Below are 27,140 nucleotides of genomic sequence, written 5' to 3' on the forward strand. Positions count from 1 at the left end.
CCTTAGAAATCACCTATCCTCAAACTTCTTCCCTCCATAGTGGAAGTAAAAGTACCAAATGTTATTAGGTCCATCAAGATCATGTGGTGAGATCTGAAGCAAATTCTACCAATTTCTGTAACTTGGGATCACAAATAATCATTATACTCCCATCTTTTATGCTGCCTCTAGCACCAAAAGTTCAGAGATGGGGAGAAATGACTCCACATAACTAAAGGATACTTAAGATTTTTGTTTAGTTTAATGTCAGTATAAATGAGTAAGTATTCCAAAATAATAGGAATCAGTGGTCTTGTTACTAGTTTGGTTGTCCCAGATACTAAGAGCCAGTGAAAATAAAGTCTTATTATGTATGGACAAACAAATAATAAGTGAAGGAAGAAATTCTAGGGAAGAATAATTAATGTACAAACCCTGTCTACAGAGAAAGAAACACTTGCCGGAGACCCTAGAGTCTTCTAACCTTCATGCTACAGTAAAGTCCAGGCCTCTATTTGCCAGGTTGTGTTTATCCAAATAAAATAATGAACGAGTGACATGTTGCTCTGGCAGGCAAGCCATGGTTGGTGAATCTGCCTTGTAACGGAATCACATTGGAATCACATGTGAGAAAGGTCTAAGGAATTACCTTCTCCTTAGATTCCTTGAATGCCCCCAAAGAACCTCATTTTTTTAGGACTCACAGGAGTTCAAATATCTCCAAATTCTTTCAAACCCTCCACTTCTATATAAATTGAGAGTTTACCCAAGTACCTTTCTTAGAACATGGAAAACTCCTTCTCGTAGTCTCTCTGCCATTTTAAACCTCCCAATAGACATTGAGTTGCCATTAGGTAGAAGAATGTACAAAAGACCAAGACTACAATTAGAAATCTCTTCCTGAATTATTACTTGGGGAAGTTCCTCACTGTGTTGCTGGTATTTGTCAGCTCCTTCCTGAAGTGCTGCAGGTAGAGACTCAAGGTATTCTATTGACCACAATTATTGGCAAGAGAGGAAATGTGACTACAATTAGCAGAACTTTGTCCTGGTTCAGGCTTCAAGGATATCAAACCATAAGGTTTGTGCTAAGAATTTTTAGGAACAGATGAATTATAAACAAAACTCAAATATCACACAAAACTGCATCTAGGTAACATTAAACATTTTAATTTAATCTTAACAAAACCCCATGAAAAGGAAATATAAAAATTATGGGAGTATTGACTCACTCTATTTCCCTGATCATGAATATAATTTCTAATCATTTGTTACATTAATGCATTGCTATTATTCAAAAACTGTTGTATAATAATAGTGTCTGTAAATGGGATGTTATAACATATGTTATGAGAAATATAAAAAGTCAGTAACTATAAAATGCATCATAATTTGGTATTTGCATAATTTTATTTAAATGCATAACACTCATATTATATCAGCTTTAAAGGCATAAAGTGCTCTTATAAACACAATAAAAATTGTCTGATGTGAACAAAAGAACAAATCAGGAAGAAATCAAGTACAAGGGCTCAAGTCAAATGGCTCATAGGGCATTTGAAGCTGATACATTTGCCAAAGACAGCTACTTGGAGTGTAGTAAGCTATTGCACCTCTGAAGGTTTCTTGTAAACCCACTGAGAGGCTTATACGATGTCTCTCCCATAATGCATTCATCTTTCCAAATGCAACCTTTACATTCTTCAAAAATCAAGCAAATTTCATGTTTAAGTGATGATATGATAATGGGCTGGAGCAATTATACAGTAGCTAGGGTACTCTCTTAACATACGGCTGATCACCCAGGTTTGATCTCCAGCACTTCATATGGGCCCCCCAATCCCTGTCACAAGTCATCCCTGATCACAAAGCCAGGAGTAAGCCCTAAGCACCGCTGGGTGTGGCCTAAAACCAAAAATAGGGGAGAATAATATGATGTTTCTAAATCAACACATATCTGCTATGTGAAATTAAACTTCCAGGACAATACAAGTAAACCTTAAATTAAACTTTCAGCACAACAAAAGAACACAATATATGTACACACACATACATAAATATATGTAGGCATACATATAACATGCTTTCCAAAATATGAGGCATACACTGAATATTGGTGATGCTAAGTAAGCATCTATAGTATTTAAAGACCAAGTTTTCATCTCCCAAAAACTTCTCTAGAGCATCCACTATAAGCACATTCCTGGCTGCCTTTTGCTGATTAATCTCTAACACAAATGAAACAAATGTGCCCACTTGTGTGTGCACCTACTAAAAAAAGACCAATTTTAGAAAAGAAAATAAGAGACCACCAAGTTTTGGCCAGACAGAGCCAACACATTTTGACCAATCTGGCATGGAGAGCCAGTGGAACAAATTTCCTTAATGAAGCGAAGAGTGAAATTGAAAGTCCCTTTTATTCCAACCCTTTTGTGTGCTCTGTGTGCCTCCTTCCGCAATATCAAGATTCCCAGGAGGCCAGCAATATTGCACAATGGGGAGACCAAGTTGCAAACTGGGCCTTGTCTCATTCTAGAGACCCTTGTAATTAAAGATGCCAGGGTTGCTTCTGACTTATCACTTGGGGAAATGCACTCATGGGGCTATTCTATTCCAAGGTTCAGAGAGGAGTGAAGGAGCAAACAATACCCCACAACCCAGCTTTGTATTTTATTTTCATTTTTTGAAGCAAGATTGTTCTTGTTGAATGAAACTTACTTAGAAAGATGTGAGGGGAGTGAAAGCAAGGAAGTATGTGCTCAAGAGAGAACACGGGCTGTTCCATGAGTGGAAAATGAAGCAAAAGAGACATAAAGAGAAGCAAGTGAGATATATGTTCAAGGGAGAACATGAGTTTGAAGGCGCAAACCCAACACAGCTTTAAATGCCAACCTGAAAGGTTCTCAACTTTTATCACCTTCACTAAGATAAATAGTAACAGCTATCTATCTGGAGTCTGTCTGGGGTAGAGAGTCCCAGAAGGCAGGCAGGCAGACCAAATACATGGCGGGTTTGTTTTTCATGTTTCATACCAGATTCTCCACCTGTATCGCATAATACTGTAGCATGCTACAGTCTCTGTTCCCCTTCCAGCCTAGAAACTCTTCACCAGTCTTTAGTTCTGAAGTCTACTGCAGTGGGGTGTACAAAGTAGCTATTTAATTTATCCCCGCTTTTCATTCTGAACTTTTCATTCCTTTTCTAAATGGAATTGGCATATAAGAAAAGACACTATATCCAAACATGATGGCCACTCAATACCCCTATTGCAGACCACAACACCCAAAAGGAGAGAGAGAGAACAAATTGGAATGCCCTGTCACAGAGGCGGGGTGGGGGGGGATGGGATTGGGGGGTGGGAGGGATACTGGGTTCATTGGTGGTGGAGAATTCACTGGTGGAGGGATGGGCTCCCGAACACTGCATGAGGAAAAAACAAGCACGAAATGTTTGAATCTGTAACTGTACCCTCACTGTGACTCACTAATTAAAAATAAAAATAAAGAAAGAAAGACAAGACAAGACACTGGAAGGATAGCTGAGCCTCACCAGAAAAGGCAGAGCAAACCCGGGTGACAAAATTCTCTGAAGGACCAAGATAAAATCTATCAACAGTAAGCAAGAAATCAATTAAAATGAAAGTATTTCAAGTTTTACTTCTGTCGCTGATCCAGAATATGCAGCCCTGACATTTGGTGGTGAGGCAGATGACTCTAAGAGAAAATGGACATCTTTGGCAACAGGCAGACAAGCCCAAATATTGGCTCACACTTTTTTCTTCCAGGACCTTCAACAAATTAGTCCCTTTAAAGCATCAGTTTCTTGACATCTAAAACGGGACTGATGACCATGGTTCCCTAGCCTCCTTGTTCACCTGATAGGCCGATCACGATGCATCTCCTTATTAAGGAATATTAGGCCACAAAATTTTTACCACATTAAAAACATCCAGATATCAGATAGACATCATAGTGAGTAGGCAATACCAACATCAATGAGATAGGCCACTCATGATGGGTAAAGGGGACTGAAGGTATACACTTCACACTACTTGAAAAGAGTAACAGAAAGAACAGAAAAGAAAAGCACAAAGAGAGACGATGGTACAGTTATCACAGTCATGATCCAGGAACATGTGGAAAAACAAGCAGAGATAGAGATTAGAAACCAGATAAAAACTCAAAGTGAAGAACATGAAAAGAACAGGGGGCAGTGATGGGAGGGACACTTGGGGACACTGCTGCTGGGAAATGTACACTGGTGAAGAGATGGGTGTTGGAACGCTGTATGACTGAAACCTAATCATAAACAGCTTTGAAAGAGTCTATCACACAGTGATTCAATAAAAGAAAACATTTTGAATGAGATAAAATAGGGAGCACAAAAACAGAGCTAAAAGCAAAAGGTGTATTTTGCAGGCTACTCCAAGATCACATTTAAATTGACTATTAAATGTGGCATGTTAAAAACTTTGCCTCCTAGGATTGTGCCCTCTTTCACATTTTTAATACTGGTTTATAGAATAATCAATTCTCTGTATTGGGGCACAGTACTTTGTATCAGTGGTCATAACCCCTTCCTCATGACAACTGCCCCTAGATATATGTATTTTGTATTCTATACATTCTTTACATTCTATACATTTTTGTTTGGGACCATACCCAGTGGTACATAATATAAGTATATTCAAGATCTATTTTATTAATAAATATATTCAAATCTGTTTTCTTAATTAGTGACAAAGGCTTAGACAATTTAATTTTGTTCCTTAATTGGTAAATATGATTAATTATGGAATATATTCACAACCTCTTGTGAATAACCCTTATATCATAAGTAATTTGAGAGTGATATTAACTTTTAATTTGTTTCAGATTGCACTGCATAAGAAATTTTAGAGGAGCAACAAGAAGTCAAGCAACTTCATAATCAGGTTGTATCAACTGTTTAATTGAGCAGTTTCTGACCATAAAGCAGAAATCCAAGGAATACATTTATTACTTTAATCTGTACTCACTGAAGGCATGTATTACCATATGTTATTGCTTTTGGTAGCTATTACTTTCCTGGTCACTTTGTCTTTTTAATTTCATGTTTTCTGTTAAGGTTCTACTTGAATACTAAAGCTTAAAGATGATATGCTTTGCTATCTTTCCAATTACAAAATGCAGATATCTAAAGATATTTTTACTGAATAAATTATAAAGGAATTTCTCACCAAAAAATAAAAATAAAACAAGGATAATGAGACTACCTTTCTGGTAGGAATAAATAAGGCAATGCCTGACAGAAAGCCAATTCTTGACTAAGTTACAAAGAGTCTAAGTTTTCAAAATGACATATGGCTGACTTACCAATTCCATATTTAGTCAAATAATAAAGCCTTGTAAATTCATCACAGTTACAAATAAGCACTTTCCTTCCCCACACATCAATTTGGGCTCCTAATAATAGGTCGGTATCTTTGTAAAATTCTTGATGTAATTTTTCTGGCTAATAAAAACAAAGGAACATAGCATTAGTACCACAAACCTTTCAAAGTCTGAGGTACCCCTTCCCAAAGAAAAAATAAATGAATTATTTTAAAATTATTGTTTGCTTAAGATAATTTTAAATTATTTTAAATAACTTTATTATGTAATTATTTAAATTCTCGCCCACATGGCAGAGCCTGGCAAGCTACCTGTGGCGTATTCAAAATGGTAAAAACGAAATGGTAAAAACAGTAACAAGTCTCACAATGGAGACGTTATTGGTGCCCGCTAGAGCGAATCAATGAGCAACAAGATGACGGTGATATAGTGATACTGTGAATTATTTAAATTATTTTAATAATTATTTACACCAATTATTTAAAATCAAAAGAGTCAATATTAACCACCTCAAACATTTTTTAACAATACGATATTTGCAAATAATAATGGAATGCATATATATGTATATAGGTATATGCACTTGTTTATTATTGCTTAACAGCAATGCAATGCATATATTTGTATGCTGAGAGATTTCATTCACAATCAGCCTCACAAGAGAGTAATATATAACTCACCTCACATTCAGGTGTCAGGGAAATCACATTGGAAACAGTAATACAATGTGAGGTTCCTCACCTTATATTTATCCAACAGGAAGCCATGTTCTCGGGTCACTGAGTAGCCACCGTACACATTGAGAACTGTTTGCTCTGTTATTTGGCCAGGCTCAGGTATTCCAGGTGGGCCATACTGAAAGAGAAATTTAAAAAAAATGTGATAGATGCCCTCTAAATACACAGTGGTACTATGGAGGGATTTCAGTGGGAATAATGCATTGTATGGTTCTCCTTGGCTCTCCAGAGCAAGATAAGACACAGACTATCCATCTCTCCTTATGTAGCCTCAGACGTTGCAAGCTGGTCTGAAATCCACCCATTCTTCAAGGCCTTAATAAAGTTACATCTTTCCATCTGACCCCTCCATCCTACTGGATTCCCATTCCAGGTTTCAGCAACACCCACCAAATGATAAAGTAGTGTGATTCTCTAATTGCTTCATTAGTAGATATCCTTTCTCTTCACTAACTATAAAAACTCCCTGAGGAAGACACCTGGCTTTTTTTCCTTTAACCCTCTAAAGTTATTTTAAAACAGACTTAAAGCCCATCCTGCATATTTTTATGAAAATGAGTGTGATTCGGAGAATAAAAAAAAAATTGTGCTACAGTTTTTTAGAGTGATAGCACATCGGGTAGGGCATTTGCCTTGCACACGGATGACCCAGGTTTGATTCCTCCGTCCCTCTTGGAGAGCCTGGCAAGCTACTGGGAGTATCCCGCATACACAGCAGAGCCTGGCAAGCTACCCGTGGCATATTTGATATACCAAAACAGTAACAAGTCTCACAATGGAGACATTACTGGTGCCCGCTCGAGAAAATTGACAAACAATGGGATGACAGTGCTACAGTGCAACCCTCTACATGATCCTGAGTTCAGGAAGTACTCAATGCCAGGAGAGGCACTGTGAGGTGACAAGAATGACAGAGTACTGTCAGGCCTCTCACAGAAAGGGTGGAGCACTCATATGCTCCTCAGTTCCATACACATGGGAGGTGGCCTAAGCAGTTACACACGCTGCTGCAAACATCTTAAATTGCTCATGTAATCAGTAACAATCAGCTTATCATGTACAAATTAGAAAATGAAATCATCCCTGAAACATGTGGCACAAATTTTAACTTTAAATGTGTGACTGTATGATGTGCGGGATGTATGTAAACCCCAAAAAGAGAAAAATGGTTCATTTGGACACAGATCTCCTCAACACCACCTAGTAACCGTAGGACTTGGGGAGGGGGCAGGTATTTATCATCTCAGGATATCAGTGTCATTATCTCCCAAAGGTGTTGTGAGCACCAAGGGACCAGCAACTGCTATTTTTCCCCCTCAAGAACGTAACCTCCCTGAAGTAGGACTTAATCTATTTCTATTTTTTAAACTAACTCTGGAGTTGGTACACAGTTAACACTGGATATATATTTGTTGAATGAATGAATAAATAATGCAGCTGATGTCAAGGCCTGCTGGAAATGTCAGGTGTGTATTATTTCACATTCAGCTATTTTTCTAAATCATTCTGAAAAAAGACCTGCCTGGCACCTCTTCTGGCCACTTGCAGCACGTATCCGAGAGTTCATGCATATACCTGAGCATTCCCTCTGGAACAAGTCCTGCTCACCTCCTCCCAATCCTACCACTACCACCACATCTGCCCCTGTGGAACTCAGGAACACAGCAGGTTTTCTGGCCATGGGCTCAGAGATTCTAAGAGAGCCTTCTCTGAAGACCAAAGAACCAAACCATTTCTGTTTGCATCAGAAATGATTGTTGTAGCAACGCTTTTAGCAGCACTGAGAATTAAAGTTTTTAAAAAATACTTTATCCCAGTTCTGTAGTCCAGCTGTCAGGTTCTTTGGTCTTTGGCATTTGTTATACCTTTGCTATGTTTCTTCATATCCCACATATTAAGAGATCATCCCGTATCTGTCCCTTTCCTTCTGAATGAGTCCCAAAGAGGGGGGCAGGGGAGCAGGACAACACAAGGAGACTTTGGGACGGTGGTGTAGAAAAGGAGATACTCCGGTGGTGGATGTGGTGTTGGAACATCATATGCATGAAACTCGATCATTAGCAGCCCTGTAAAATATAGTGCCTCAATAAAATTTTTTTAAACACTTTATACAAGTAAAATATAACATAAAGCTGCAAAAGCTTTGTTTTTATGTATCTTTGGTGGTATTAATAGGTCCTCAGATGGTGTTTTCGCTCTATTAGCTCATTCAATCTACAGTTATCTCAGAGCAAGGCCTCCTTGACAGCATTATAGAGATAAGGAAATAGATTCAGGGAGGTTAGGTGACTTTCCCAAGGTCACAGAGCTATTAAGCGGAAGACCTATCATTTTAAGCCAGGCCTTCACTGTGCAATTTTGGCTGCACACAAATTAAACTGTGCCAAATTTACAAATGGCCACAAATACGTACAGGAAGCTTTATTTAATGGTAAACAAAACACAAACTGTCCATTGGACAGGTCTTGAGCACTTTGGTAGTGGTAAAAGTATAGTAACTTTGTACATCAAAAACATCAGCATGAATGGTATTGTAACCATTACATCTGAACTACAATAAAAATCATTAAAAATATTTTTTTTATTTTATTGAATCACCATGATAGAACACTATGAAGCTGGTCATGATTGAATTTTAGTTATATAATCTTTCAACACCCATCACTCCATCAGTTAAATTTCCAGCACTAATGTCCCCAATCCCCCCTACCCAAACCACCCCTATCTCTGCCTGCCTCTATGGCAGGCACCTCTCTTCTCTCTTTCTGTTAATAGAAAAGCATTTTTAAAACCGCCTACTGACACCAGTCAGTGGCTGACCGGAGACTCGCCACTACTTTCAGAAGAATCACTGCTGTGCATTGACTTTTGGATGAGTAGGTGCATATGTCCATGACTGCACCTGTATGAGCATGTGTGCAGTATACAACTGAAACCATGATCACCTTTGTTGTCGTAAATGGTGAGAGACTCGTCTCCTGTCCAAGGCCCTGAGCAATTCCTACTAGAACCACTTACTTTCATAAGATACAATGTGAACCCTATGAAGAATTGGTACTTTCTCTAGCATTTGATGGTTTCACTTATCTGCGTAAGCCCAGAATATCCCAGCTCGAACTTGTCATATACGCTGTACTACCTTCATAGATGTATAGTAATGGTGTCCATAAAATGAAACGCTTTCCTCAACACCCTCACTAATTTAGGGCAACTGTCTGATGAAGGGATCACACACAACATTCCACGGGGAGTCACTAGACTCTTGAAACCCACAAACAAACCTGAAACGTGGTTCTGGGTCCACAGCTTACCTTTGGCAGCTTTCCCCTCCGGAGGAAACGTGATGTAGGATACCGACCGCAGTTTTGTGGCTGCAATTCTTGGATGTCGATAGTACCATCACACAAATAGTAATGCAGGACAAGTTGTCTACGGTCCCCAAATAATGAGGGTGTATCATCCCACAGGCAATAGAAACGCAAAACCTTCCTATCATACTCAAGGAAGCTTCTCAGGGTGTCATGTGGCTCATAGGGTCGAAAAGGCTCCATACGTTCTAATTGCTGTCAATGGAGAAAAAGACAAAAAAATAGGAATGTTTTGTTTGTTTGGGTTTTGGTTTTGGGGGTTTTTGTCTGTTTGTTTCATAGTCACTCCTGGGATACAAACAACCAGGAACATACAGGTATCTTTTCTGTGGCCAGTGCTGTGCCTCAGTAGCAGGGTAGAAGTCTTACATGTGTGAAATTATGGGCTCAATCTCCAGCACCACAAAGAGAGAGAGAGACCAAGAGAGAGAGGACTTATCCACACTGTTCTGTGATGTTGTATTAAGAATTTCAATGCAAATAAATAAACAAATAAATAAATTCAATGCATAAAATATCTCAAGTGCATATATAACCGGCTTTGCCATTATAATACAATCAAGTGTTTTGATTTTCACGCTAGCATTATTTTAATATACTGCAAATGTTTTTTGAAAACTGGCTTTTTGCTAACTGAGAATCTTTGTTTAAAAGCAGATTAAAACCAGGGATATATAGATAAATAGGCAGAGTACATGCTTTGCATACAGGAAGCCCGGGGGTGATCCCTAACATCACATGGACCCTGAGCACTACCATGTGTAGCCTTGACCAGCCCCCATTCCCAATTCAATAGAAAACTGAGAAAACGAATGTATGGTGACAGAAATTATAAGACTACTGGGACATAAATTATAAGATTGGAAAAGAGAACAAAGTTCCTTTCTAGAGTGATGGAAATATTCATGATTTCCACATTGGTTACTAAGTTGAGCCCATTTTCAAAATCTTGCTGATCTACACACTTGAGATTTGTGTATCCAATTCTATGTTAATTATACCTCAACTAGAACTATTCTCTTTTTCAATGAGATTTCCTACACATACACCTTTCTTACTCACAGATTTTTGTGAAGGAAAAGGAAGGTCAAGGAAAGAAATATTCCCATGCTTTTATTTTGCTCATAAGCTTTAAACTGGTCGTTAAACCAAGAGCAGAATGAAGAAAGAATGACCCAATTGGCCCTGACAGTGCCTGGGCTCTCTGCTTTACCCAGAATCCTGACCTAGTTTTCTTGTTGCAACTCTTCTGTATTTGTTTGTTCTCAGTCCTACTTTGAGGGGAAATTTCCCAGTTTCTCTGATTTATATCACCAGATGGAATGGGTATATGAGGAAGTGAATACTGGCAAGGGAGATGAAGCTCCAAATCAGCTTATCTGTAAAATAATTTTCAATCGCATTTGTAATTTCTTAAAATTTCTTATTTTTGTACGGCAGGCCAGATACAGACTCACCCCAATGCAGCAGGGAGACACAATGGGTTTCAGAGGTTCGTCAATCTTATCCTTGATTGCTACTTTCATTGACTGAAAAATGTTGCCTTGGCATGATAAAGTTTTTTTCTCAGAGATAAATTATTGATCATCTACCATGGGGACACCTTTCAGTTTAAGTTAAATTGCTCAATTTTACCTTTACATTTCAAGGCAGCAAACACAGGGGAGGTAAATGCAGTCAAGTTAGTATAAAAGCCTCTTACCAAACTCCTAATTTTCCACAGATTTCTATATTCATTGAAGGCTTTTCTCCCAGAGGGAGTTAATGCAAAAAATGACTCTGCCAATCTCAAAGGAAATTATCTAAACTATTGCTCAGCTGTTCTTGGTATTTACTCTTGATTCCTGGCACAAGGATTATTTCCTTTAAAGCTATGAAATAGCACAGTGTCCAATGTGTTACATAAAATGCATAATCATTAACAATCGTTATCATATAATACCAACTGTTACTGAATGAATACATCCCTGTGTAAAGGGTGGTAAGTCATAGGGATCCATTTCTTTCAGGTTCTCTAAGATGGTTCTAAAAATGTACATTTATCTAAAATCTTTTTGAGAGAACTTGAAAAAATAAAAATGAAATCAAGCTGAGACATTTCCCGTAAAGAAGACATACAGATGTATGTATGTTGTATGTTGTAAGCCAATAGGCATACAACGAAGTGTTTATCATCACTTATCAGGAAAAAACAAATAAAAATGACAATGAGGTAGCATATCGCACCAGTGGGAAAGGCATATATCAAATAGATTGCAAACAACCAGTGCCAGCAGGAATAAGTGAAAAGAGAATCTGCATTCACTGTTGGTGGGAAGGTCCTCTAGTTCATCCTCTATGGAGAATAGTATGGAAGTTTCCAGTAAAGTAAGAACAAAGCTTCCATCAGACCCAGTAATCCCACTTTTTCATCTACCCTCAAGACACAAAGACATTAATTTGAAAAATATATACATAACTATGTTCATAGCAGCTCCACTTAATTCTATAGACAGGATATGAAAACAACACAAATGTATAATTACAGATGAATTGATAATGAAGTTGTGGTAAGCACACAAACACACATGCACACGCAATGGAATACTACGTGGCTATAAAAAGGATGAAATCTTGCAGTTCACTGCAACTTGCTATGGAACTGGAGAGTATCATGTTAAACAAAATAAGTCAGAGGGAGAAGAACAAATAACAGATGATCTCAATTATCTGTGGTATATGCAAAAATAAAACAAGAGAGCAGACATTAGCGATCAATGCCAAATCCATGGTCTTAGATTACAAAACTCAGACTAACAGGTAGGGGGAGAAAGGGAGAAAAAAAACTGAACTAGAGGTGACACGGGGACAATGGTGCAGGATCTTAGTCACTTTGATGGCTAATGTGTACAGAAATTTTGTACATAAGTATTATAAATATTAGCAAACTATAGCCAAGTTACATAAACTATAATAAAATAAATGCAAAAATTAACCCAAAACATAAATCTACTTGCATACCAATTCATACAGGTATAATAAGGAATTTAAGATATTCTGAGCTCAACAATATGTATTATTGTTTTCTTGTTGTATATAACATTAAAGAATAGGTGTATGTAACATTAAAGAATAATTCTGCTGGAGTTAGAAGACAAGGACGAAGAAATTATTTCACATGCTTCTAATAAGAGATAAAGGAGACTTTGATTCTATATTTTATGTTACCTTTCTATAAGAAAATGAATGACAAAGTTTAGAAACAATAAAAATGAGATAAAATATATCAATATGGATAGAAAGGAAAACAGAAGCTATCCCTAGGTGGGAGAAGACTTGATTGCAAAAGGCATGAGAGAATTTCCTAGGAGGGTAACACTGCACTGCAGTGCAGCACTGTTGTCCCGTTGCTCATCGAGTTGCTCAAGTGGGCACCTGTAACATCTCCATTGTGAGACTTGTTACTGTTTTTGGCATATTGAATACACCACAGGGAGCTTGCCAGGCTCTGCCGTGTGGGCAGGATACTCTCAGTAGCTTTCCAGTCTCTTTGAGAGGGATGGAAGAATCGAACCTGGGTCAGCTGCGTGCAAGGCAAACGCCCTACCCGCTGTGCTACTGCTCCAGTTCCTAGGACGGTGGTGGTAGAAATGGTCTATCATACACATTTAAATAGTCTATCTTTATTTGAGTGTGTATGATTCAAGCATGTGTATTTAAGATCACCCACTGAACATTTTTTTTATAATTCTTTATCAATGTTTATTTCACCTTAAAATCACTTGAATTATTTTTTTGGCTGGGTATTTTTTTTTAATTTTTTATTGAGTCACCATGTGGAAAGTTACAAAGTTTTCAGGTTTAAATCTCAGTTATACAATGCTTGAATACCCATCCCTTCACCAGTGCACATATTCCACCACCAAGAATCCCAGTATAGCTCCACCCCGCACCCCCACACCCCTAACCCCCCCACGCCCCTAGCCCCCCCACCTTTAGCCCTCCCGCCTGTGTAACTAATAAATTTCACTTTACTTTCACTTTGATTGCATACAATACTTCAACAAAACTCACTATTACTGTTTGGAGAGTCTCTCCCCTAAAGTCAGACCTGCTAAAAAGGAAGCATTAGATAATTTGTTTTCCATTGCTGAGGATGAAGAGGAATGAGGTCGAGTGACCACACTTAGCGGCCTCTCGGTTTTGGGTTTCTGTATTTTAGTATTTTAGTAACTAAGTCCAGAGAGATATCTGCCAGAAGTTGCATCGTTGCCAACTTGTACTTCTCAGTTACATTATATTCCACATGAGTGCAATCTTTCTATGTCTGTCTCTTTCTTTCTGACTCATTTCACTCAACATGATACTTTCCATGTTGATCCACTTATATGCAAATTTCATGACCACTGAACATTTTTTTTTTACTTTGGAGGAATACACAGCTGTGCTCAGGGCTTGTTCTTGCCTTGGCACTCAAGGATCATTCCTGATGGTACTTACCAGACCATATGTGGTATTGGTGATCAAACCTGGGTCAGCAAGGCAAGTGTTCTACCTGCTATACTATCACTCCAGCCCCCACACGTTGAACACTTAATTTCTGTGTACTTTTTTGTATGTAACCATACTTCAATATAAAAAGAGAAGAAAAATCATAATAATGGAAATCAGGGTAGGGCCATGGTAGAGGACATGCCTTACATTTGCCAAGTCCTGGGGTCTATCTCTAACATGGCAAAAAGAAACAAAAACAGAACAACAATACTTGAATCATGGATGTGGCTCAGTGGTAGAACATTTTCCTTGCATGTAAATGACCCTAGATTTGATACCCAGAATGAAGGAATAAAAGAAGAAAGAGGAAGAGGGAATAAAAAAGAAAAAGGGTGAGTAGGAGGAGAAAGAGAAACAGGAGGAATAGGAAGAGGAGAAAGAAGAGGAGAGGAAAAGGAAAAATAGGAGGAGGAGGAGGAGGAAGAGAAAGAAAAGGAGCAGAAAGAATAGGATTAGAAAGAGGAGTAGGAGAAAAAAAAGAAAGAAGAGGAGGGGAAAGAAGCAGGGAGATAAAGTAAGGGAGAAGAGAAAGAGGAGAAGGAGGAGGAGGGATAGGAAGATCAATGTAAAAAGTTAGAAAACTGAGTTTAAGTCCCAGCAAGATGACTGACTAGGTATGTAACATTCCAAATACCGTTTCTCTTCTGGGTGTTCAATTTCTTTTGTAAAACATTAATTTGGTCATTTAAATAATTGAGTTTTAAAAAGAAAAGAATACTACTCCTAACACTGATTCTTCTTTTCTCTCTACTCAAACTGGGACCAGACTTTGCAGAGAAGCATCGTTTCATGCTGGGGGCAAGAAACATGGCCGTCCTCACTCTTCAAGAACATCTCTGCATTAGAAGCCACCAAAACAGCAGCTGATAATTCTCAAAAAGAATAGAAAATGTGTCCCCCTGGATTTGCTTCAGCAAATAGGTTTTTCCTAGAGTTTATCAAAATGAGTAAAGGCAAGATCAAAATGGGTAAAGTGTAAGCTCAATGTTTATTCTGTCCCTGATCACAAAAGCCAGTTGTGGGTACTTAAACATTATCTCATATGGATCATTCACTGCAGACACCTCCAGCTCTAAGTGATATTCACCGTGGGGTGCGGATGTTGAGACATTTCTGACCCCAGATCAAGACCCAGTCTTCCCTCTAGCACAGAGAAGAGTAAGACAAGCCCAGTGACTCTGGCCCCAAAGTTCTTTCACATCTCCATCAGGAGTAACAGTGCCCTTTGCTGCCTCTGCTATGGTATTCTACTTATGAAATCAATAACTCATGGTCATACCAACTTCTTACCTCTCTGCGCATCTTTATATAAGGATCTTTTGGACACTCTCTCGGGGGATTCAATTTGATTCCTAGTTTCCTCAAAAAGTTTTTTGTGAATCCATCGCAGTCATAAATTTTGAAAGTCCGGCCATAAAAGACCATGTCTATGCCGATATTGAAATCATACACAGTGTACCATTTATCATCATCAGGAGGCGGGAGAGCAATTCGATGACGCCGGATAAAAATTCCTATGGTATAAAATAAACTGCAATTAATTTATTTTGCAGCAAACAAGGAAGAGCTCACTGCACACCACCAGAATAAGCTGAACGACTTCCCACAAGAGGAAGGGGGCCACCATGCTGGTTCCTTCTGCATATTCAAACTCAGTGGGTGTCAGAGGGATCTGAGAATTGTGAAGTTTAGAATCCAAGGATTATAAGTCCAGGCTGAATAACCCAGTCGTGCAGGTTATTAGAGTTTCCAAAGTGGCACTAGGGAAGTATTTCAAACCATAGAGGAGGGAAGGAGGGAAGATGGTGTAAGATCTACAAAACACAGAGTGACCTAATGTGCCAGACGCTCTCAACCCCAGTGCCATAACAAGGGTGCAAGCATCACAATCTGTGTGCGAACTCCAGTGCACTGCAACCAAGGGTGCACAACTCCTGCTGCACTGAAATTCAAGTGTGTGAACTCTCTGGAACATACAACAACAAAGGGAAGTGGGGGGAGGGGGGAATCCCCCAAAGAGAGCACTCACAAAATTAGCTTCAAAAAAAATAAGCTAGGAGCTGGAGAGATAGTTCAGTGGGGCACTTGCGTTGCATGCAGCTGACCTGGGTTCGATCCCTAGCATCCTATACAGTCCCTGGAGCCCTGCCAGCAGGAATTCCAGAGTAGAGAACCAGGAATTGCCCGTGAGCAACAACAGGTGTGGATGAAAAACAAACGATAAAAATTAAGGTAATAATCATAAATACAGTAGGTGGCAAAATGTTGTGATTTAAAGCTTCTATAAGCATAGATAACTTCATGCTATTCTGAGGCTTGATGGACACTTCATTCTTCTACCAACCATTTCTTCCTCTTTCTTCACAGATATCCTCTATTTCCACCCAACTACCCTTACTAAATGAGGATTATGCAAGACTTTATAGTTTTGCCCATTGTGTGACTAAGGTTTCCGGATCTCCCCCATCTTCTACTTACAACTCTACAGCAAAAATTCACTTCTCTTGTAAGTCAGAATCTATAGCTATATCCAAAACAGTTGCTAGTCGGAGGTAAAAAGTTTTCTGGGGCTGGAGCAATACCACAGCAGGTAGGGCATTTGCCTTTCACACGGCCAACCCAGGTTCAATTCCCAGCATCCCATATGGTCCCCTGAGCACCGCCAGGAGTAATTCCTGAGTGCAGAGCCTGAAGTAACCCCTGTGCATTGCTTGGTGTGACCCAAAAAGAAAAAAAAACAGTTTTTTTCATGTGTCGAGTATAGCAATGACACTACAGCATATCATAAACTTTCTCAAATACTGCTACAACCTGTTGTCACATTTTATTTAGGGTTTGAGACTTTATCCAACTTGCAAGCTAACAAGTTATCCTAAACGTATTATTTCATGATACTGATAGAAGACATGAGCCACATTAGTTAGAGACAATTATTTCTTAATTACAGAAGAGTATGATGGTGCTTTTTGTCTCAGATGGGGAAAATATCCTTCCCACAAGACAGAACTGGAGGGAGATACTGCCCCTCACTTCTAAGGCTGTACTTTGCTCCTGAGAGACTATCCTTGTCTCCAAAGTTATTTGCTCAGTGAAAGCAAAGATAAACAAGAGCAACTACATGAAACCAAGGAGCTTCTGCACCTCAAAAGAAACAGTGTCTAAGATTAAAAAAAAACAAAAAGGGGGGATTATTTACCCAATACCCATTTGACAAAGGGTCAAAGTTATATAGGACACTGGTCGAACTTTATAAGGAAAAATATCCAACCCCATCAAAAATGGGGAGAGGAAATGAACAGAAACTTCCTCAAGGAAAAAATTCATATGGCCAAAAGGCACATGAAAAAAATATTCTATATCAATAATCATCAGGGAGATGAAAATCAAAATAACAATGAAGTATCATCTCATGCCACAGAGACTGGCACATACCCAAAAGAACAAGAGCAACCAGTGCTGACATAGATGCGGAGAGAAAAAGACTCCCCTTCATTGTTGGTGGGAATGCTGACTGGTCCCGCCATTCTAGAAAACAATATGGATATTCCTCAAAAAACTAGAATTGAGCTTCCATCTGACCCAGCATTGCCACTTCTGGTAATATACACTGGGTGCCCAAAGTCTAGAAATACTTAAATATGATTCTTTATTCATTAAGGAACATTTCACACATGTGCCAGGAAATGTGCTGAGCTCTGTTTCATTATTCTAAAAATCATCTTTTCACTCTGTTGAGTAAAAATTAAATAAAATCATTTTTATCTTCCTTTTTTGCAGCAATTTCTAATTACTTGGTACATTAAATCAAAATAATAAAACTATAAAATTAGAACTGGCCTAGAATATTTTTAAATGTGTTACATAAAAGATATAATTTTATTGCAAAAAATTATATTTCAATTAGCCCTTAATTCATGCCACTAAAAACAGTATGCAAATTATATAATCATTCAAGATTAGACATTTAGAACAAATTGCATACTAAAACATCTATAAAAGGACGGGCATTTCAGGTATTTCAAGACCATTATAAATCTTTTAAAAAATATATTGTGACAGTTTTTTAAATATATTAGATTATTCAGCAGCCAGGAGCTTCTACATAAATTTCATCTACCTTGCAGCTGTACATCATTATAAAATTTTAAATAAGCAAGTAAGTGCCAATTTCTGTTCTGAAAGATTCTGAATGAGAATCTTCTCTTTTCTCTTTTTTTGGGTAGGAATATCAGACCTACCCACCAAGCTTTTAGACTCCTAACTGTCACTATCTGCCTAAATAAGTCCCACTTACCAGTTACAGGAAATGGACCCTCCAAAACCAATACTACTAGAGAACCTGTCCCCCATATTTAAGGAGACTATATAACCCAGACAACCCCCCTTCCTACCTCAGCCTCCATAATCTCACGAGATGATTCCCAGAAGAACAGGAACCTTTTTTGTTGTACTAAAACAAAAGTACTGGCCATCCATGGAGTAAAAAGAAAAACTGCTCTAACACCAAGCAATAAAATATGAACAATAAGAAATATATATTAATCAAAAACTAATATTCAAAATGTACAGCTGCACACAAAAGCTTTCAATGTGCAATCTCTTGGCTGGGTCCTTTAAAGACTAAAATTTCTTTACACATGGGTATTTGTGTGTTCAGTCTTCCATGACAAGTATCAGAAACCCTAGTATGTGGAGTTTTTCTGTAATGCCAAAGAAATGGGAAGCCTGCCATGTCTTTGGCACATGTTAAACAGTATCCAAAATTATCAAGGCATATAAAGAAAAATAATATTACTAACTAGAAAAACAAAAAAGTACCACATATGCCCTTGAAATGGTTCAATACGTGTCTTCTTACCTACCTCATACAAAGACAACTTAGGCAGATTCCCAAGTTATCAGATGACTGCGATTAGGTCTTATTTGTTCTCTCTTATCTTTATATCAGACATCTCTTGGCGGGGGGCTGTTGCAGGGGGCAGGTAAGGTGTGGTTACGCCACACCCAGTTGTGCTCAGGGCCAACTTCTGGATGGCGAGTACCTTGCCCACTGTACTATATTTCAGGCATTCTTTCTCTTTTCAAAGGCTCTGCTACCTTATTATTGTCTATAAGCTTTAATTTTCTAACAATTTCCTGTCATTTTGGCCAAAATGATGACATATCCATTTATATTTAATGTGTCTGCCTTTAATTTAGTTAGGACTTTAATCATAGCACTAAAATTAGTTTTAATATACTCATCTTCCAAAATTAAGGTTCCAGCTTCTTATCTCTATCTAACTTTTAAGTATGTTTAAATTTGTTTTGGTGACACTAAAGACCCATGGTAAATCCTAGTCTAGAAAGAAGTATTTCTTACGTGAATGGAAATGCCACTATCATCCCGTCTACTAAACTTGTGTCCTGAAAATATTAAGAACATGATAGAGTATCTTTTCTTCCTCTTATGTTACTATTCCTTTGAGATAAATGACTTTTGCTTTTATTTAAAACAAAAACATATAATCTTGCCTCAGATTACAAAACTCAGATTACCAAACAGTGGGGATGAGGGGAAAGAGGAGGGGAATGAAGAGAGGCAGACTAAAAGCGACATAGACAGGGTGGCAGAGGGTCTTGGACACTTTGGAGTTGGCAGGGTGCAGTAATTTTGTACATCAAAATCATGAAGTCTTGTAAGCATGCTACAGGAAGGAAGGAAGGAAGGAAGGAAGGAAGGAAGGAAGGAAGGAAGGAAGGAAGGAAGGAAGGAAGGAAGGAAGGAAGGAAGGAAGGAAGGAAGGAAGGAAGGAAGGAATCCTGCAACTTGCTGCTACGTGGATGGAAAGAAAGGGTATCATACTCAGTAAGTCAGAGAGGGAGGGAGCAAATACAGCATAATTTATCTCACATGTGGAATATAAAGAAACATAGCTGGGGCTGGAGCAATAGCACAGCGGGTAGGGCATTTGCCTTGCACGCGACCGACCCGGGTTCGATTCCCAGCATCCCATATGGTCCCCTGAGCATTGCCAGGAGTAACTCCTGAGTGCAAAGCCAGGAGTAACCCCTGTGCATTGCCGGGTGTGACCCAAAAAAAAAAAAAGAAACATAGCAAAGATTTTTTTTTAATGGCCAATGCTAATAGGCTCTGAGAGTAAACCTACAGAACTGTTTGCTAAGGGGTGTGTTGGAGGGGACCTTAGGGATACTGGCAGGAGGGTTGCTGACACCCTGGTGGTGGAGCACTGAATGCCTGAAAATTACTATTGACAGCATTGTTAATCACAGAGCCTAAATAAAAAATGAAAAGAAAAAAATCACCTTTAGTTTGGCATTCAAAAGTACAATTTTTATAGAGAGAACTTGGCACCTATCTTCTGATAAAAGAATAAGACATTTTAAATTTCTATGGTGAGTACCAAGATGGCCATTCAAGAGATTACCTATAGAAAAACTATGTCATTGTATATGGTATTTACATTGAAAAGCAATAAAACATAGCACTGTATAGCACTGTCATCCTGTTGTTCATCAATTTGCTCGAGCTGACACCAGTAACGTCTCCATTGTGAGACTTCTTGTTACTGTTTTGGGCATATGGAATACACCACGGGGAGCTTGCCAGGCTCTGCCGTGGTGAGTCAGGATACTCTCAGTAGCCTGCTGGGCTCTTTGAGAGGGGAAGAGGAATCGAACCCGGGTCAGCCTCGTGCGAGGCAACCACCCTACCTGCTGTGTTATTGCTTCTTGCTTGCTTGCTTGCTTGCTTTGAGAAGCAATAAAACATACATACAATAAATGAGGAGCTTAAAAAATAATGCATGGGCTAACAATTATACAAGATATTTATAAAAAGAATAAAACTGAGTTCAGCTTCCTACCAAAAAAGATGCATGGATTATTTCATTTAAAAGTAATAAACATTGCCTGTGCGTACAGAATTTTTATGTAAAAAAAAAACAAAAGTAGGGTTATAAATATAATGTGGGGGATACTGGTTTTTCACGTACACTAGCAAAATATTTCCCAATACATATCAAAATACCAGTTCTCTAGTCCTAAGAAATAATCCTACATATCCCTGAAAACTTTGTAACTTTCCACAGTGACTCAATAAAAAAATTTTAAAAATAAATAAATAAATAATAAAAATGAAAAATAAATAAATAAATAAATAAGAAGAATAAAAATCCAATACGATAGCTTTCCAAGAAATAGTACAAAATCCAGTCTATGAAATAGGAAATAATAGTATTTTGTGACATCTAAAAATTCTACCATTGCACATTTTAGTGACAGGTCATAGATAATGAAACATATCAAGTTAGAAAATGCAATAAAAGCTACCTAAACACAAGATACTTTGTCCATTTCACCATATGTTTTTATGCACAATCTGTCAATTAAATGGAGTTGGCCTCAACTTGGCTATTAAATTGTAATTTGCTTTTCAATTCTGTGCTCTCCTTTGAACATGTATATCATTTGCTTGTTTCTGTTTCATTGCTTCCTTATTACCAACGGGAGAAGCCCGTTTCTCTCTTGAATAAACTCTTCTCCCACTCTGTCCCCTCACATCTTTCTCAATAAGTTTCAATAAAACTATTTTGCTTCACATACACACACACGAAAAAAAAATCCTACATATCTCCAAACTTGCTATATGAGCACTCTAATATTCTTGTGCTTAATTTTTCTTACACAAGCTATACCTATTCTGTTACACCTCCCAACTCTTTGCCTCAATGCTTTGGGGCACTTCCTTCTCTCGTGATGCTCCTTTTAACTAATCTGCCCAACCTCTTTCATCTTTATGTTCAGAAATTTTTTGAGGTACCACTCAAATGCCTTCTTCTCCATATAATTTTCTTGAAACTATCTGGTACCATTGTGACTTTACATTGTGTTATAGACAATATTTAACAAATATCATTTCCTTTTTAACTGCCTTTCTCCTTTTCTTTCTTCAACAAATACTTACTGAGCAGCCACTTTGTGCTAAGCACCTATATCCACACACTAATGACTTCTCTTTTACTCTCAACCTCTTCTCTGTCCCATTCAGCGGCAATTCGTTCCCAAACATTCACTTTCTAGGTTACCAGATTTAGAAATTTGAAAAATATGCATGAAGCCTGACTAAATTTGAACTACAGGCAAAGAATGAATAATTTTTAGTATTTTTAACCAATAATGGGAATACTGTTATACTAAAGACATCTTGTTAACTGAAAATCAAATTTAACTGCACATCATCTTTTTGTGTTTGTAGTTTAGGGGCAACACCCAGTGGTGCAGAGGAGCTACTCCTACCTCTGCACTCAGGAATCACTCCTGGTGGTGCTCGGGGGACCGTCTGGGATGCTGAAGATCAAATCAGTGTTGGCTGCATGAAAGGCAAGAACCGTGCCTGCTGTGCTATCTCTCTGGTGTCAAAATTGAGCATCTCTTATCTGAAATGGCGAACCTAACACCAGCCTTCCTCACTTTCTGTTATGCAGTACTTATAGGATATGCAGATATTAATGACACCACCCCACCCCGCTTCTGTGGCAGGACATTCCCTTTTGCTCTCTCTCTCCTTTTGGGTGTATTAAGTGGCCATCGTGTTCAGTCTATAGTCTACTTTCAGCCCACATCTCCCATCCGAGCAGGCTCTCCTAGCACCCTTTACTTGGTGGTCCCTTCTCGATCTGAGCTGCCTTTTTCCCCAGCATGCAAGGCGGGCTTCTAAGCTATGGGGTAATCCTCCTGGTTGAAATCAGTGTTCTTGACCAAGGATGCATGAAGAAACAGCAGAAACTATTTCTTGGTCTTAGACATATAGATAGAATAATATATTCTAGGGGCCAGAGAGTGCTTTCCTTAAATGCAGTTGGTCCGGGTTCTATCTCAGCCATACCATATGGTCCCCTGAGCACTGCCAAGAGTGATTCCTGACTGCAGAGCCAAAAGTAACCCCTGAACATCGCTGGGTGTGGCCCAAAAGAAAAAAAGAAATATACGGTTGAGCCAGAAGACTGAAATGATCACTCTGAACCAATACTCTCCACTGAACTATATCAGGGCATATTTCTAATTGCTATCCCTTCTAAAAAATTTATTTCGAATGGGGAATAGTTGACGATTATGCTGTTAAAAAACTGGAAGTACAGCAGGTAGGGCATTTGTCTTGCATGTGGCCAACCCGGGTTTGATTCCCAGCATCCCATATGGTCCCCGAGCACCACCAGACGTAATTTCTGAGTGCATGAGCCAGGAGTAACCCCTGTGCAACGCTAGATGTGACGCAAAAAGCAAAAGAAAAAGGGAAAAGGAAGCCTCGCATGGTTATAACACTGTTTCAACTACATTCCAACAGAACAACAACAAACTCTGTAAATACAAAATAATCAACCAAAGTATGATGTACTGTAAGAAATAAAAACAAACTTTGAAGTGCAACGATGTGACATACTGGTCTTTCTGCCAAAGGAATTATTCATCAATTTTAAATACATGTTGTTCTTATTACAAATTGGATATAACTACTATTTTGGTGACAAACTATGGGATTCGTTGTATTCTACATTCATCTCCCTGAAAAGTAATACTAATTACAGAGCCAGAGAGATAGTACAAGGTTAAGGGCTTGTCTTGTACAGAAAGGACCCTGGTTGTTAGTGTGGGACTACATATGATCCTCTGAGCACTACCAGGAGAGATCCCTAAGGATGGAATCTGGAGTATGCCCTGGGCACCACTGCGTATGGCACTCCCCCTCCCAAAAAATGACTTTTGATTAAATAACAACTGTAAGCTAGAAAAGTCAACTAAATGGGAGTACTCTTTCCAAATGTTGTGATTTCTAAAGGGTCCATGCTACATACAAAAACACAGGGGCATCTTACCTTCCAGTTAATTTGGAAAATATCAACAGCTTATGGAAGTGACAGGAACCCCATCAGTGTTCTGTCCTAAGTCATCAGAGACAATGAAGAAATACCGCATACCCAGTCCCTCCCAGGGGGTTGAGTAACTGGCTCATGAATTTCATTTCATTTTTCCAATTAAGCTTTCCAATTAGGTTCATTTCATTTTCCAACTTAGGAAGGTTTCTTTAAAAAAACATTTAAATGAGTTTCCAAACAGATTTCCCTAAACTTAGAGGCTGGTTACTCACAAAAGGAAGTTTGATGGTGGAGGGGTATAGGATTACAGTTCTAAGCATTTTGAGAAGTGACATTGGTTTGTCTCTTCTCCCTCTGCAAGGAGCTTAGATTTACTGAGTTATTCCCACCATAGTGTTCACGAGGCACACCCAAATCTCTGTGTTTATCTTTAACCTCTCCTTTGTGCTATTCTTCCCGTTAATCACTTATATTCCCAAATCAGACCCTGTAACTTGTCAAGTCAAATTCTTCTGATGGCAGGGAACACCAAGTAAAATGTGGTCCCAGGCCATGCAGGGGAAGGGTGATGCATGCTGAATGTAGACTAGAGACCGAACACAATGGCCACTCAACACCTTTATTGCAAACCACAACACCTAATTAGAGAGAGAGAACAAAAGGGAATACCCTGCCACAGTGGCAGGGTGGGGTGGGGGGAGATGGGACTGGGGAGGTGGGAAGGATGCTGGGTTTACTGGTGGTGGAGAATGGGCACTGGTGAAGGGATGGGTTCTCGAACTTTGTATGAGGGAAACATGAGCACAAAAATGTATAAATTTGTAACTGTACCCTCACGGTGATTCACTAATTAAAAATAAATAAATTTTAAAAATTTCTTCTGAGGGCTTGGGATTTGTATATGTTAGTGATATATTGCTTTTCTCTTTCCTTTATGTCCTTTGAATAGTTTATTTTAGAGCAATGTCCTTTTTGTATAGACATAGGAAGACAGTTAATGCTACACTTTTGTAACTTGGGAATTAATTGACTCTAAATAATATTTACTCCTGGGCATTCATCATATTTATTTGACTTAAGCCTCAGCTGTTCTTAGTTCCTAACACCCCAAAAGGGTGTCCCAGCAAGGGACTTGGATGGACAGACCCAGGGCAAGCTGTGAGCTACCCTGGCATTGAAAAGGGACAGGCTAAGTGCCATAAGAAGTATAACAAGTGGCTGGAGCAATAGCACAGTGGGTAGGGCATTTGCCTTGCACACGGCTGAACTGGATTCGATTTCCAGCATCCCATATGGTCCCCTGAGCACCACCAGGAGTGATTCCTGAATGCAGAGCCAGGAGTAACCCCTGAGCATCACCAGGTGTGACCCAAAAAGCAAAACAAACGAAAAAAACTTTTAAAAAAAGTATAAGAAGTTAAGAGCACAATCATGGAACAAATTAGCATAACCCAAAAAGAAGTAACTGAATAAGAACTCTCCTGGAGTTAGGAAAGACTAACCTGGCCTAAGGACTGTAGTCTGGGATATATAGCAAGATATCTCCAGGAAGTGCTACCCTTTAAGCTTAATATATATCTTGCTGTGTTCATACAAAATGACTAGAAATATTAAGAAGTAAATTAACAATGACTGTTTAAATGCATACTGGCTAAGAAAATGAAAAAGCAATAACATATCCTAGCAGGAATCTAGAATACTGAGTACGCAGATGAGATTTTGTCCTTGAGTAATAATCCTAGAAGAACTTCCCCTGAAAGAAGGGTATTACATCTGTTCATTGTTTATGATAATGTTCAACCACACCTATGTATCATTGCTACCCCCAACTCTTCATGATTTCTCTATAACTAATGCTGTAGACTTGAATAAATAGTCACTGATTACCAATCAGCCTGGTGGCCCCTGTTCCTTCATTTATCACCATCAGCCAGCTGGGGGGACAATGATCACACCGAGCACACCAGAGGACCCTTGGGTCACCCTGGGTGGGCTGCTGACAGTGACAGAGAGTTATTCATTTATGTATACTTCCCACAGGACATGCCAATTTCAGTCTTGCTATAGATTATGACTTCTGGGTATTCTAAACTTATGTCTTTAACTGTCTTCACTAGGAGTAATGTCTACGTACCATGAGCCATCCAGAAATTCTGAAATTTTTAGAGTTTAAAACTTGTCTTTTACCCTGATCCTCCTCCACACACACGTTTTTATGAGCAACAGTCCCTACCACTTAACATAAAAATCATTTTCAAATAAATAATTATGACAATCTTCTATTTGTCTTTGGAATCTGCCTATAAGAGACTTGAAATCAAGAGGTCAAAAATATTGCAAACTTTGGATCAAAGCCCCTTCGCAAAGTCTCAGAGGGGTTACTTTTCATATTTCTTCAAAGTTTAATAAAATTAAACCTCAGTAGATAGGGACAGTAAGTTTCTATGTAGGAATATAAGGAATATGAGTTTTTACTTAAAATGAGTAACAATTATATAACGCAAGTTATTAATGCAGATTCAGCATGTTGTATGACCTCTTGTCCATAATTTGGGTAAAGATAATGTCCTGCAGTGCAGGTAATCAAAAAATAATCAAAATTTATTTAGAGGATACCAGAATAAAGTATTTAAGTAAAAGCTTAGAGCAGTGAGGAAAACAATTTTCCTTATTAAAATAATACTACTACTTAACATAAATAAGCATATGGGTAAACAGATGTTCACAGAAATTAAAAGTTGTAACTTTTCTTTATTCTCTGAATGACTCTTCATTTTCTAATCCATATTTGTCAATCTTTAAAAATGTCTTATGTATTCTTGAGGATTTGGGGGCCACACTCTGCTCTGCTCAGGGCATACTCCTGGCACTGCACTCAGGGATCACTCCTGGTGGGTTCAGGGAGCATATGAGGCTCTGGAGTTGGAACTCAGGTTTGCAGCATGCAAGGCAAGTATGTGTCCACTGCAGCCCATCTTACCCATTTTTAAAATGAACCATACTGAATTGCTAACCAAATCCTACCAACTCTGTCAACCAAATATCTAAAATCTATCTAGTCTCTCTCCCTACCATGTTTGGACATTCTCCCAGCCCTGGTTTATATACTTACCATTTCTTTTTGTGGTTGGTTTTTTTTTTTTTTTTTGCATCAAACCTGGGTTACACCTGGCTCAGGGGTTATACCTGGCTGTGTTATTCCTGGTGGTGATCAGGGTACTATATGAGATGCGGGGGATCAAATTCAGATTGGCAACAAGTTCAATATTTCTAACC

General features: G+C 38.6%; 1 protein-coding gene across 4 annotated transcripts in view; it reads right to left on the bottom strand.

Annotated features, from left to right (window-relative positions):
- EFHC2 (EF-hand domain containing 2) overlaps positions 1–27,140 on the bottom strand; it is a 259,310-nt gene that overhangs the window by 104,303 nt on the left and 127,867 nt on the right. For all 4 annotated transcript variants that reach the window (XM_055121648.1, XM_055121644.1, XM_055121646.1 and 1 more), the window contains exons 4-7: positions 15,280–15,503; positions 9,400–9,651; positions 6,093–6,206; positions 5,334–5,472 (exon numbers count right to left, since the gene is read on the bottom strand). In XM_055121648.1, coding sequence (XP_054977623.1) covers positions 5,334–5,472; positions 6,093–6,206; positions 9,400–9,651; positions 15,280–15,503 — 729 coding nt within the window. The remainder of the gene's footprint in view (positions 1–5,333; positions 5,473–6,092; positions 6,207–9,399; positions 9,652–15,279; positions 15,504–27,140) is intronic.

The sequence above is a fragment of the Sorex araneus genome, chromosome X (assembly GCF_027595985.1).
Source record: "Sorex araneus isolate mSorAra2 chromosome X, mSorAra2.pri, whole genome shotgun sequence".
In the NCBI taxonomy this organism is placed as follows: Eukaryota; Metazoa; Chordata; class Mammalia; order Eulipotyphla; family Soricidae; genus Sorex; species Sorex araneus.